The following is a 15,061-nucleotide window of genomic DNA, read 5'->3' on the forward strand; positions in this document are numbered from 1 at the left end:
AGAAAGCACATATACAGTGAGGGGGGAAAAGTATTTGATCTCCTGCTGATTTTGTACGTTTGCCCACTGACAAAGACATGATCGGTCTATAATTTTAATGGTAGGTTTATTTGAACATTGAGAGACAGAATAACAACAACAAAAATCCAGAAAAACGCATGTCAGAAATGTTATCAATTGATTTGCATTTTAATGAGGGAAATAACTATTTGACCCCTCTGCAAAACATGACTTAGTACAGTGGGGAAAAAAAGTTTTTAGTCAGCCACCAATTGTGCAAGTTCTCCCACTTAAAAAGATGAGAGAGGCCTGTAATTTTCATCATAGGTACACATCAACTATGACAGACAAAATGAGAGAAAAAAATCCAGAAAATCACATTGTAGGATTTTTGATGAATTTATTTGCAAATTATGGTGGAAAATAAGTATTTGGTCAATAACAAAAGTTTCTCAATACTTTGTTATATACCCTTTGTTGGCAATGACACAGGTCAAACATTTTCTGTAAGTCTTCACAAGGTTTTCACACACTGTTGCTGGTATTTTGGCCCATTCCTCCATGCAGATCTCCTCTAGAGCAGTGATGTTTTGGGGCTGTCGCTGGGCAACACAGACTTTCAACTCCCTCCAAAGATTTTCTACGGGGTTGAGATCTGGAGACTGGCTAGGCCACTCCAGGACCTTGAAATGCTTCTTACGAAGCCACTCCTTCGTTGCCCGGGCGGTGTGTTTGGGATCATTGTCATGCTGAAAGACCCAGCCACGTTTCATCTTCAATGCCCTTGCTGGTGGAAGGAGGTTTTCATTCAAAATCTCACGATACATGGCCCCATTCATTATTTCCTTTACACGGATCAGTCGTCCTGGTTCCTTTGTAGAAAAACAGCCCCAAAGCATGATGTTTCCACCCCCATGCTTCACAGTAGGTATGGTGTTCTTAGGATGCAACTCAGCATTCTTTGTCCTCCAAACACGACGAGTTGAGTTTTTACCGAAAAGTTATATTTTGGTTTCATCTGACCATATGACATTCTCCCAATCCTCTTCTGGATCATCCAAATGCACTCTAGCAAACTTCAGACGGGCCTGAACATGTACTGGCTTAAGCAGGGGGACACGTCTGGCACTGCAGGATTTGAGTCCCTGGCGGTGTAGTGTGTTACTGATGGTAGGCTTTGTTACTTTGGTCCCAGCTCTCTGCAGAGAAATCAACTGTGGGAGCAATTATTAGGAAATGGAAGACATAAAAGACCACTGATAATCACCCTCGATCTGGGGCTCCACGCAAGATCTCACCCCGTGTGGTTCTGGGATTTTTGCTCACCGTTCTTGTGATCATTTTGACCCCACGGGGTGAGATCTTGCGTGGAGCCCCAGATCGAGGGAGATTATCAGTGGTCTTTTATGTCTTCCATTTCCTAATAATTGCTCCCACAGTTGATTTCTTCAAACCAAGCTGCTTACCTATTGCAGATTCAGTCTTCCCAGCCTGGTGCAGGTCTACAATTTTGTTTCTGGTGTCCTTTGACAGCTCTTTGGTCTTGGCCATAGTGGAGTTTGGAGTGTGACTGTTTGAGGTTGTGGACAGGTGTCTTTTTATACTGATAACAAGTTCAAACAGGTGCCATTAATACAGGTAACGAGTGGAGGACAGAGGAGCCTCTTAAAGAAGAAGTTACAGGTCTGTGAGAGCCAGAAATCTTGCTTGTTTGTAGGTGACCAAATACTTATTTTCCACCATAATTTGCAAATAAATTCATTAAAAATCCTACAATGTGATTTTCTGGATTTTTTTTTCTCAATTCGTCTGTCATAGTTGAGGTGTACCTATGATGAAAATTACAGGCCTCTCATCTTTTTAAGTGGGAGAACTTGCACAATTGGTGGCTGACTAAATAGTTTTTTTCCCCACTGTACTTGGTGGTAAAACCCTTGTTGGCAATCAGAGGTCAGATGTTTCTTGTAGTTGGCCACCAGGTTTGCACACATCTCAGGAGGGATTTTGTTCCACTCCTCTTTGCAGATCTTCTCCAAGTCATTAAGGTTTCGAGGCTGACGTTTGGCAACTCGAACCTTCAGCTCCCTCCACAGATTTTCTATGGGATTAAGGTCTGGAGACTGGCTAGGCCACTCCAGGACCTTAATGTGCTTCTTCTTGAGCCACTCCTTTGTTGCCTTGGCCGTGTGTTTTGGGTCATTGTCATGCTGGAATACCCATCCACGACCCATTTTCAATGCCCTGGCTGAAGGAAGGAGGTTCTCACCCAAGATTTGACGGTACATGGCCCCGTCCATCATCCCTTTGATGCAGTGAAGTTGTCCTGTCCCCTTAGCAGAAAAACACCCCCAAAGCATAATGTTTCCACCTCCATGTTGTGGGGATGGTGTTCTTGGGGTCATAGGCAGCATTCCTCCTCCTCCATACACGGCGAGTTGAGTTGATGCTAAAGTGCCTTGCAAAAGTTTGGATACACCTACTCATTCAAGGGTTTTTCTTTATTTTTACTATTTTCTACATTGTAGAATAATAGTGAAGACATCAAAACTATGAAATAACACATGAAATCATGTAGGAACCAAAAGTGTTAAACAAATCAAAATATATTTTCTATTTGAGATTCTCCAAATAGCCACCCTTTGCCTTGATGACAGTCGGACGCGAAGGATATCCTACAGACACCCGACAAGGCCTAAATCCCCGTCATTCGGGTCCTTGTAAGGATCCGACAGCTAGCGAGTAAACTGCCTCTTCCATCAATCCTATTAGCCAATGTTCAATCATTTGAAAACAAATTGGACGACCTAATATTAAGGTTATCCTACCAATGGGATATAAAACTTGTAATATCTTTTATGTTTCGTCGTGGCTGAACGACGACATTGATAACATACAGCTGGCAACACGGACTTACATATGGGGTAAACAAAACATAAAGTCAAAAATACAACAGAAAATATATATACAGTGTGTGCGAATGTAGTAAGTTATGGAGGTAAGGCAATAAATAGGCCATAGTGCAAAATAGTTACAATTTCGTATTAACACTGGAATGATAGATGTGCAAAAGATTAGCAAAATAAATAACAATATGGGGATGAGATAGTTGGGTGGGCTAATTACAGATGGGCTGTGTACAGGTGCAGTGATCGGTAAGCTTCTCTGACAACTGAAGATTAAAGTTAGTGAGGGAGATAAGTCTCCAGCTTCAGAGATTTTTGCAGTTCGTTGCAGTCATTGGCAGCAGAGAACTGGAAGGAATGGTGGCCAGAGGAGGTGTTTGCTTTGGGGATGACCAGTGAGATATACCTGCTGGAGCACAGACTACGGGTGGGTGTTGCTATGGTGACCAGTGAGCTAAGATAAGATGGGGATTTGCCTAGCAGTGATTTATAGATGACCTGGAGCCAGTGGGTTTGGCGACGAATATGTAGTGAGGGCCAGCCAACAAGAGCGTACAGGTCACAATGGTGGGTAGTATATGGGGCTTTGGTGACAAAACAGATGGCACTGTGATAGACTACATCCAATTTGCTGAGTTGAGTGTTGGAAGCTATTTTGTAAATGACTTCGCCGAAGTCAAGGATCGGTAGGATAGTCAGTTTTACGAGGGCATGTTTGGCAGCATGAGTGAAGGCTTTGTTGCGAAATAGGAAGCCTACTCTAGATTTAACTTTTGATTGGAGATGCTTAATGTGAGTCTGGAAGGAGAATTTATGGTCTAACCAGACACCTAGGTATTTGTAGTTGTCCACATACTCTAGGTCAGACCCGCCGAGAGTAGTTATTCTAGTTGGGTGGGCGTGTGCAAGCAGCGTTCGGTTGAAGAGCATGCATTTAATTTTACTAGTGTTTAAGAGCAGTTGGAGGCTACGGAAGGAGTGTTTTTATGGCGTTGAAGCTCGTTTGGAGGTTTGTTAACACAGTGTCCAATGAAGGGCCAGATGTATACAAAATGGTGTCGTCTGCATAGAGGTGGATCCGAGCGTCACCAGCAGCAAGAGCGACGACATTGATATACACAGAGAATAGAGTCGGCCCGAGAATTGAACCCTGTGGCACCCCCATAGAGACTGCCAGAGGTCCAGACAACAGGCCCTCCGATTTGACACATTGAACTCTCTCTGAGAAGTAGTTGGTGAACCAGGCGAGGCAGTCATTAGAGCAAACAAGGCTATTTAGTCTGCCAATAAGAATGCGGTAGTTGACAAAGTCGAAAGCCTTGGCCAGGTTGATGAAGACGGCTGCGCAGTACTGTCTTTTATCAATCGCGGTTATAATATCGTTTAGGACCTTGAGCGTGGCTGAGGTGCACCCATGACCAGCTCGGAAACCGGATTGCATAGCGGATAAGGTACGGTGGGATTCGAAATGGTCGGTGATCTGTTTGTTAACTTGGCTTTCAAATACTTTCGAAAGGCAGGGCACGATGGATATAGGTCTGTAACAGTTTGGATCTAGAGTGTCACCCCCTTTGAAGAGGGGGATAACCGCGGCAGCTTTCCAATCTCTGGGGAGCTCAGAAGTTACGAAAGAGAGGTTGAACAGGCTGGTAATAGGGGTGCGACAATTTCGGCAGCTAATTTTAGAAAGGGTCCAGATTGTCTAGCCCAGATGATTTGTAGGGGTCCAGATTTTTCAGCTCTTTCAGAACATCAGCTGTCTGAATTTGTGTGAAGGCAAGTTGCAGAGCTGGTGGCCGGGGTAATGGTAGCCAGGTGGAAAGCATGGCCAGCCATAGCAAAATGCTTGTTGAAATTCTCGATTATTGTAGATTTATCGGTGGTGACAGTGTTTCCTAGCCTCAGTGCAGTTGGGGGAGGTGCTCTTATTTTCCATGGACTTTACAGTGTCCCAAAACTTTTTGGAGTTAGTGATACAGGATGCAAATTTCTGTTTCATAGCCGAGCATTCAGAGGTCGAGACCGCAGGTGTGGGAGGGAGAGGGAGAGATCCTGTGAACACGTCAGGGTTCCATAGCTACAGGCAGATCAGCTGAAACTGGATCAGCAGCACGACCAGGTGGGACAGGAAAAGCCATGAGTCGTCAGGCCAGTTTGTCCTGAGGCATGGTCCTAGGGCTCAGGTCCTCCGGGAGGGGAGAGATGGGAGAATTAGAGGGAGCATACTTAAGTTCACACAGGACACCAGACAAGACAGTACAATTACACCAGATAGGACAGACTGACCCTAGCCCCCCAGTACATAGACTATTGCAGCATATATACTGGAGACTGAGACGGTGGGGTCGGGGGACACTGTTGCCCCGTCCAACGATACCCCCGGACAGGGCCAATCAGGCAGGATATAACCCCACCCACTTCGCCTAAGCACAGCCCCCACACTGCTAGAGTGATATCAAGACCACCAAGTTACTATCCTGAGACAAGGCTTAGTTTAGCCCACGAAGATCTCCCCACCGCACAAGCCCGAGGGGGAGCGCAAAACCGGACAGGAAGATCACGTCAATGACTCGACCCACTCAAGTCGAGTATAATGAAAAAAGCCTGGCAGTGATGAAGTCATTCTCTCTTCCACTCTAAGCCAGGAGAGACTAACATGCATGTAATTCATGTTAGCTCTCAGTGTACTTTTAAGGGCCAGCCGTGCTGCCCTGTTCTGAGCCAACTGCAATTTTCCCTCCTTGTGGCACCTAACTACACTACTGAACAGTAGTCTAGGTGCGACAAAACTAGGGCCTGTAGGACCTGCCTTGTTGATAGTGTTGTTAAGAAGGCAGAGCAGCACAATTATGGACATACTTCTCCCCATCTTAGCTACTGTTGTATCAATATGTAATAGGGTCAGAGGCAGGGAAAACCAGTGGAGAGAAGGGAGCCGGCCAGGCAGATACAGCAAGTGCGGTTCATCACTCCAGTGCCTTGCTGTTCACCTTCGCAACTGGGCCAGACTGCACTCAATCATAAGACCTACTGAAGAGAGGAGTCTTCAGTAAAGTCTTAAAGGTCAAGACCAAGTCGTCTGAGTCTCTCACATGGATAGGCAGACCATTCTATAAAAATGTTGCTCTATAGGGGAAAGCCCAGACTCCAGCTGTTTGCTCACTGAATGAGGGAATTATTTTACTATACTTTTTGGTTGTAGGCTAATGTTCTAATGTTATAGCATAATACCGCCAGGAGAGCTACTGGGTGTATAGACTTTTGTTCCAGCCCTACTGTTAACACCAGATTCCACAAATCAACTGCTCAACTAGACCTTGTTAAACTGACTCGGGTGTGTCTGAGCAGTGCTGGATCATAAGCCTGCACACCTAGTGGCCTAGCTCTCCAGATGAAGAGTTGGCCAGAGTTTTACTTTAGAGGCTGCTTCTGCCTATAGAAATCACTGGCCACTTAAATAAATTGAACACTAGTCACTTCAATAATGTTTACATATCTTGCATTACTCATCTCAAATGTTTATATACTGTATTCTATAATATTGTACTGCATCTTAGTCCATGCCGCTCTGTCATTGCTCGTTCATATAAACTCAGCAAAAAAAGAAACGTCCTCACTGTCAACTGCGTTTATTTTCAGCAAACTTAACATGTGTAGATATTTGTATGAACATAACAAGATTCAACAACTGAGACATAAACTGAACAAGTTCCACAGACATGTGACTAACAGAAATGGAATAATGTGTCTCTGAACAAAGGCGGGGTCCAAATCAAAAGTAACAGTCAGTTTCTGGTGTGGCCACTAGCTGCATTAAGTACTGCAGTGCATCTCCTCATGGACTGCACCAGATTTGCCAGTTCTTGCTGTGAGATGTTACCCCACTCTTCCACCAAGTCATCTGCAAGTTCCCGGACATTTCTGGGGGGAATGGCCCTAGCCCTCACCCTCCGATCCAACAGGTCACAGATGTGCTCAATGGGATTGAGATCCAGGCTCTTCGCTGGCCATTGCAGAACACTGACATTCCTGTCTTGCAGGAAATCAAGCACAGAACGAGCAGGATGGCTGGTGGCATTGTCATGCTGGAGGGTCATGTCAGGATGAGCCTGCAGGAAGGGTACCACATGAGGGAGGAGGATGATGTCTTCCCTGTAACGCACAGCGTTAAGATTGCCTGCAATGACAACAAGCTCAGTCTGATGATGCTGTGACACACCTCCACCTCCAAATCGAAATCCTCCACCTCCAAATCGATCCCGCTCCAGAGTACAGGCCTCGGTGTAACGCTCATTCCTTCGACGATAAACGTGAATCTGACAATCACCCCTAGTGAGACAAAACCGCGACTCGTCAGTGAAGAGCACTTTTTGCCAGTCCTGTCTGGTCCAGCGACGGTGGGTTTGTGCCCATAGGCGACGTTGTTGCCGGTGATGTCTGGTGAGGACCTGCCTTACAACAGGCCTACAAGCCCTCAGTCCAGCCTCTCAGCCTATTACGGGCAGTCTGAGCACTGATGGAGGGATTGTGCGTTCCTGGTGTAACTCAGGCAGTTGTTGTTGCCATCCTGTACCTGTCCCGCAGGTGTGATGTTCGGATGTACCGATCCTGTGCAGGTGTTGTCTCCCTGTAGCGCTGTCTTAGGTGTCTCATTACGGACATTGCAATTTATTGTCCTGGCCACATGCAGTCCTCATGCCTCCTTGCAGCATGCCTAAGGCACGTTCACGCAGATAAGCAGGGACCCTGGGCATCTTTCTTTTGGTGTTTTTCAGAGTCAGTAGAAAGGCCTCTTTAGTGTCGTAAGTTTTCATAACTGACCTTAATTGCCTACCGTCTGTAAGCTGTTAGTGTCTTAACGACTGTTCCACAGGTGCATGTTCATTAATTGTTTATGGTTCATTGAACAAGCATGGGAAACAGTGTTTAAACCCTTTACAATGAAGATCTGTAAATTCGTAAAAATCCAAATAACTTATATTTTGAAAGATGGTCCTGAAAAAGGGACGTTTCTTTTTTTGCTGAGTTTATGTATATTCTTAATTCCATTCCTTACTTTGATTTTTGTGTGTTGGGTATATGTTGTGAAATTGTTAGATATTACTGCACTGTTGGCGCTAGAAGCACAAGCATTTCGCTACACCCGCAATAACATCTGCTAAACACGTGTATGTGACAAATAAAATTTGATTTGATTTGAACAGTGCTGTATATTTGACTTCAAGGCTTTTTTTCAGTGGTATCGTTATGGTATCGAGTATCATTATAGTTGGTATTGGTATCGAAGCCAAAATTCTGAACACTTAGTTTATGATCTTAAGCGTCTTAACATTTTAGTCAACAGATATGATTACCTTTTGAGGCTACCTGTATATGTGTAATGTTTATATTTAAACAAAATACAGAAAGCACTTTCAGTACAGTGGAACGCAGATTCACAATATATTCTATGCTGGTACAGCGCATTAGCAGACGGACTCATTCGTTTGGTCCATTACGAGTAATGATTAGCACATTGGGGTAGCCTAAACAAATGCAGATAGCAAACCCCATACTTAAGCAATCTATAGCTTTGCCACTATGCTATTACATCTGTTAGGCTACAGGAGAATGCTCATTGCTAAAATAGCATACCTGCCTGAGGCATGTGATGCATGTAGGCTATAGCCTTTGATGAAAGAGCCAGCCCTAAAAATACGGGAATATTAGCAGGTGTGTGGCACACGCAGACCTCAACTTCTATTACATTGTATTCAAAGTGGCATTAAATGCAAAATATGTCTCTAAACAGGATTTAAAAATCTCAGTGTTATCTGCCTTTCTGACCGGACAGGGTAAATTACCTATGCTCTAATGACACTGCTGCTAACTAAATTACATATCTACTCACTCAACATAAATCAATGTGTCACTTTGGCTATTAGTGAAGACCTATGAAGACTGAAAGTGGTAGGGTAAAACAAAGAAAATGTTTACATTGATGGACGTACTAACTGATAAATGACCTATTAATGTTCTCCCTCCCTCAGGTCGTCCAAAGCGGAGAGGGGTGTCCATATGGCAGCAACAGTCCTCCCCTCCATCCTCTGCTTATAAGCGTGTAGTCAACTCAAGCTCAGACAGTGAAGAGGACAGTCACGCAGGCAGGGGGCGCAAGAGAGCCACAGACTGGAGTAACCTGCAGGGGATCATCAGTGATGGAGCAGACAGCGACTGACAGGCTGTGCTCTTCTGGCCAGGAGGATCAAGTTGCCTCCAGACTAGAGGTCTTCACAGGTCCAAAAAGTTGGACCTGTTCCGAAATGGACCTGGGGCTTTCCCACCCGGACACGATATGCATAAAATGTGGGTCCGTGAAGACCTCTACTCCTTTTTTTTACATTTTAGTCATTTAGCAGACGCTATTATCCAGAGCGACTTACAGTTAGTGAGTGCATACATTTTCATACTCCAGACTTTTGCATTTTCCTCTACACTATGAAAGTTTAGTTGCTAGTTGTTTACCGCCCATTTTGGCTTAATGTTGTCTGTATGGTTCTCTGATACACATATTATATGATTAAGGCCTAGATTCAATCAGATCAAGCGTTAACCAGCGATAGCAAACACTTGCATAGCAGATGTTTTGGCAGTGTCAGAGGTGGAACTGTGTTAGAGCCGTCAAATAGGTGAGCAGCTGCTCTTGCGATTATTGTCACAAAGCCACACCCGCTCCACTCTTGTTAAAGTTCCGAACGAGGAAGTGTAGGCTATATAGAAATAATTACGCTCAAATTGAAAAATCATAAACGAAATCATAAGGATTTCTATCATCCTAATCGAGGTGTAGATTGCATCTTCTCATTTCAGTGTTCGAACGTGGCGGCAAGGGATTTCTGTTATGCGCGACTCCGTGCAGCCAATGGCAATGTCCACATTAGGTGTAATGCTTGGAGCCACTTTGTGGATTTGACAGCTCTAAAGCAGTTTGACCTCTGACACCACATGTTGGCTAAAGCGGATCTGATTGAATAGAGCCCTAAATCAGTTTCTTCCCTCATTAAAACACACTCCTTAGTTGTAGGCTAAACAAACCTTTGCAATATAAGCTTTTGCCTTAACCTTAACTACTTGCCATGTACAAAGAAAAAAATTCAAATTCTTGTATATAGGTTAAATAGGTACGCAAATGACTATTTTCCTTCTATTGTCTTACAGTTTGAGACACGTTAGGTTAACTGTTCAATCTAGTGTGTGATTTATATTACTATTAGTGCTGTGTTCTGTTCCACTTAAATCGTGATTTAATAAAGGTTTAGATTTGTATAAATAGTACGCTTGTCTGTCCTTTTCATTGCTCAAATAAGGTTGACACCGGTTGCATTTCAATTTGAACATTCTCAGATATTAGAATGACACTAGCACCACCCTGTCCTTTAAATCCCCCTATTCAAATCCCCTAATCAAATCATAAAGTGACTTCACTTCACAATCAATTTTAGATACTTTCGGATTATTTGGACATGATGCGTGAAAAATGCTAATATCGGTTTGGCTTGAATGAGATTCGTGCCACAAATGCTAAAACATTAGCATTTGGAAACGGTGCCAGGGAAATAAAACCAAAGCAACGATTGCTGTCATAACTTGCCCGTAGCCTGGGGTTTTTCATTCCACTGATTCTGTTTGGACTTAAGTCCCACCCCGTTTTGTTCCGTTTGCTTCTGTCCAAGAAACGTTTTGCAACAGAATTGGCAGAATTAAAATACCCCTGCTTACAGGGTAAAGAAATCAACAAGATTTTATTTTTTTATTTGGGCGAACTAACCCTTTAATCCAATCCTAAAAGTTTTTTACGTGATCATGAGCAGCAGTAGTTCCTGGTTTTCGGTTTTTGTTATTGATTATTTGGACAAAGATTGGGCGGCTTGCTTTTCAAGCTATAATTGGCTATATCGTAACAAGCAAACATTTTGCTTTTTACCCATGATAAACACGGGTGAAATTAGCAGAAGGGAGGTGTTTTGCCTTGATCACACCGACAGTGTCATTGCGCAAAATGGTACGCACCATCATCTGGATATGTGTGCAACAAAAGTTCAACATTCACCTTCTGCTACCATTTCTGTCAAGCTGTCTATGCATACAGGTTGACGCTTACGTTCGAGAATTCTAACGTATGCACCACACATAACGTGCTGCAACTGCCTCTGCAACGCAATGCTGCAAGGCAGATGCAGCGTTCCATTTTGAAATGAATGTACTTCTGGTGTGCCAAAATGCAAAGATCGGTGTGATCGAGGAGTTCCCATTTGCGAGGGAGGAGACTTCGCTTCCTTCCTTTGCACAAAGGTAATCGCAAGTAAAACAGGAAATGACAAACTTTCGCGAGATGATAATTTTTACTTCTGGGTAATCGTGATTACCCAGACGGTAATACATTTGTACCCTGGCGAGCAGTTCGTACATAAGACATTTTCCATTTAGGCTGCAAAGGCTTTGATTTCGTCCTTAGCTTGATTTAATGGCGAGAATGCTAACACCAAATATGTTTTATAACTAACCCAAGATAGACCAGAGCCTTTCGTTTCCAATGGGAGCAAATTAATCATAGTGGGCAGAACAAGTGTAACGGTGTTGCTTCCGTCCCTCTCCTCGCCCCTACCTGGGCTTGAACCAGGGACACACTGCACACAGACAACAGTCACCCTCGAAGCATCGTTACCCATTGCGCCACAAAAACAACTACTTCAAGGTCTGAGTGAGTGACGTCACCGATTGAAACGCTACTAGCGCGCACCGCTAACTAGCTAGCCATTTCACACCGGTTACACAAGCAAGGTGGGCAGAGCCAAGCCAAGCACAATCACTGAGATCCTATTGGCGCATTTTTGTATTTACATTTTACTCATTTAGCAGGCGCTCTTATCCAGAGCGACTTACAGGAGCAATTAGGGTTAAGTGCCTTGCTCAAGGGCACATCGACAGATTTTTCACCTAGTTGGCTCGGGGATTAGAACCAGCAACCTTTCGGTTACTGGCACAACGCTCTTAACCACCACTAAGCTACCTGCCGCCATATTTCCGTTAGGGAACGCTGTCTATGTGCAATAACTCAATAAGCCCTTGCACTTCTTCTAAACAACGTAATTATTTAGAAACTTAGGCAAAGGGTAAAGTTTACAAAATGCAGTCAACTCTGTTACAGATTCTAGTTTTGGAAACAGAAATCTGTATGGAGATCAAATTTTTAATCGATGAGAAAATTTGCAGAATGTCGGCCCAAATTCTTCTCTCACTGCCGGTCACTGGGCTTCCTCTCATCACCATATTTGGTAGTTAGTGGAAACGCCAACCATATGCTTCACATTTATACATCCGGTGAAATATCTGGCTCATTGTTCCGTCTGAGCTAACGCCATGCTAATGCCTAGGAATGCTACTTCATGATGTTGCGCCCTGCGTTCAGCCAGGGGTTAACCCACAGAGTTTCTAAACCCAGACGCCTCGGTCACACCGACAGTGTTATTGCATTTTGATACGCTAGAAGTACATTCATTTCTAATGGAATGCTGCGTTTGCCTTGCAGCATTGCGTTGCAAAGGCAGTTGCAGTGCGTTCTGTGTGGTGCATACATTGGATTTATCGAATGTATGCGTCAAACTGTATGCGTAGACGGCTTCACAGAAATGGTAGCAGAAGGTGAATGTTGAGCTTTTGTTGCGCACATATCCAGATGATGCTGCGCACCATTTTGCGCAATGACACTGTCGGTGTGATCGAGGCAAGAGGCACAACATCGCTATACTTCTGGGAACGCTTGCGAAACAGACCAGGCTGTGGTTTGCGAAGTCAATGAGAGAAGGGTAAAAATTCTTCCTTAGTAGTTAATTTTCTCAATTTAAAGGCAAACCTAGGTTCGAGCAGGTGTCTTAAGTAGTTGAACATATTATTACTCCAACCTCGTGAAAGTGACAAACTGACACGTTTTCATTTTCGTCAAAAGCAACTTTATATCGAAGGAGTGCAATTCGCCCCAATGACGTTTCTACGCATTAGCTTAGCTAGCCAATTCTCGCCATGACATCGCCTACAAGTGTGATCAGGGATTTCTATTGGAGAAGCAGTTTCTGCCTATCTTCATACTGTACTGTCTTTGGTTAACCTAATGTAGCAGGCGTAAAAGAAAACGCCTGAGCGAAGTTACCACATCTGTTTTTTTTGCAGAAAAGGAAGCTAGGTGCAATTAGCTGTATCCCTGTAAACCGGATACATCCGGTTATTGGCAACTCCACTAAGACTAGCCAGGGGTAAACAACAGACTGCTGCAACCTGACTGGCTGAACGTGATACACAACATCCGGGACTAGCGTTTCTAGCATGGTGGTGGAAAATGGTGTTTCATAAAGAAAGTACGCATATTTTCCACCACAAAAATGTAGCCTTCTCGACATTAAATCGAGTTAAGGAGGAAATTGAAGCCTTTGCAGCCTGAATGGAGAATTTTATGAAAGAACCGGTCGCCAGGGGACATGCCTGTATTACAGGCAGGGCACCTCGAGTCCAGACGATAGTGGAGAACCATAGCGCCAACTAGCGGACCAGGCTATGATTGTGTGCATCTGTAGCTACTAGCTGGTGCTCATTACATTACATTCCTTGAGAGCAACAACATTTTACATGTTTTATTTGAAACATTTGGCTTCATTTATTTACACAACATAAACCATAACGTCATTTTTGAGAAATAGCTAAAAAACTGGGTGTAGATACAATACAAGGAGAGAACGGGGACAGACCCATAGCTTTGACCTTATTAAATCCGTTTCTCTTGGGTCTTGAAGTGAAGGCTTCAATTATGGTTGTCATCTAGATCACCGATGATGGTAACGGATGGTTTTAGGATAGAAACACAAGGTGAACACAAGGCATATTTGGATACAATGTAAACTTCCTCATAATATAATGCAACAAGCAGCAACAAACAAACATTTAATTACATTTTCATTTTATTTAAGGCCATAGGGATTTTTTTCTCTTAATCATATCACAATCACCTTTTACCAGTTAATGTAGACACAAATATACTGAAATATTGTATAACATATGCAAATGAGGTGATCTCATTAAATATGTATATTTGCATATACTGCTAATCCATTTTTCTGGACACTGGATAAAGTCAGCCTAAATATATTTTGGTTTCATTTTATTAAGACACTCCAGGAGTGGACTTACTCAGACCAGATTATGGTTAGAAAGATGAAAAAAGTATTTATCTGTAAAATACTAAAGACATTTTTGGCGTGTTTCCAAGAAATGTTATCTAGAATATAAATTTGACAACATATCAACAATTCCCTCTGAGTAAGTCTGGAGAATATGTCTAAGGATAACCATACAAACTTACCTAGATGCTTCTGAAGCTGAGAAAAATGAGTTGGCGTGTGGGAAGTCTGACTTTCGGGAAATGGCAGTTAGACTGGTACACTGAATTTATCCTACCAATCGCCAAACTCCTATTTTGATCCAATCACAATCTTTTCAAAGTAAGTTACTACATATAGTCCAGTTTGTAACATTCTCTATGAAATGGCCTTAAAATTGTGTGATTCAATGTAGTAAGCGTTGTAATTAGGGCGTTGTAAGAGTGGTTAAAACTCATGAAATGTTTAATGGTAATATGATAAACATCCCAAAAATGACATGACATTTTTGTTAACTTTTTTTAAAGTACTCATATTAAAGGACCAAAATACCCCAAAAGTAGAAGCAAAAATGTCATTTCAGCCAGTGGTGCCTGGCCTTAATTAAACACTCTTAAGAGGTAGGGATAAATACAAACAAACTATACATTTAAGCTACATTTACAGCAGTTTATAACACACCTCATACATTACTTACTTTCTATACGTATCTGTAGGACTCTGAACTGGTTTGGTTGGCTGATTATTAGTGATGGTACGCACGACACCGACGCTCTGAGGCTTGTCAAATTTTCAGAAGGTTACCGCCCCTGTCCCGCCACCTTGGAAGCCTCTTCCCCATATCCAAAAATCTGTATCATGTTCTGCGCATATACTTCTTTACCTCTACTTACCACACATTTTTTTTATAGGAATATGCATTTAAGCCTAGATTTTCTTGAGTTATGTACAGTGATGTTTTGAATTATGTAG

The 15,061-nt window shown here is 43.0% G+C and overlaps 1 protein-coding gene across 2 annotated transcripts in view; it reads left to right on the forward strand.

Annotated features, from left to right (window-relative positions):
* Positions 1-10,209, forward strand: part of LOC311102156 (uncharacterized protein) — a 29,554-nt gene extending 19,345 nt beyond the window's left edge. For both annotated transcript variants that reach the window (XM_084143389.1, XM_084143390.1), the window contains exon 8: positions 8,933-10,209. In XM_084143389.1, the coding sequence (XP_083999515.1) occupies positions 8,933-9,120 (188 nt within the window). In that variant the 3' untranslated portion in view covers positions 9,121-10,209. The remainder of the gene's footprint in view (positions 1-8,932) is intronic.
* Positions 10,210-15,061: the final 4,852 nt, after the last annotated feature.

This window comes from Coregonus lavaretus (assembly GCF_964263955.1).
Source record: "Coregonus lavaretus genome assembly, chromosome: 2".
Classification (NCBI taxonomy): domain Eukaryota; kingdom Metazoa; phylum Chordata; class Actinopteri; order Salmoniformes; family Salmonidae; genus Coregonus; species Coregonus lavaretus.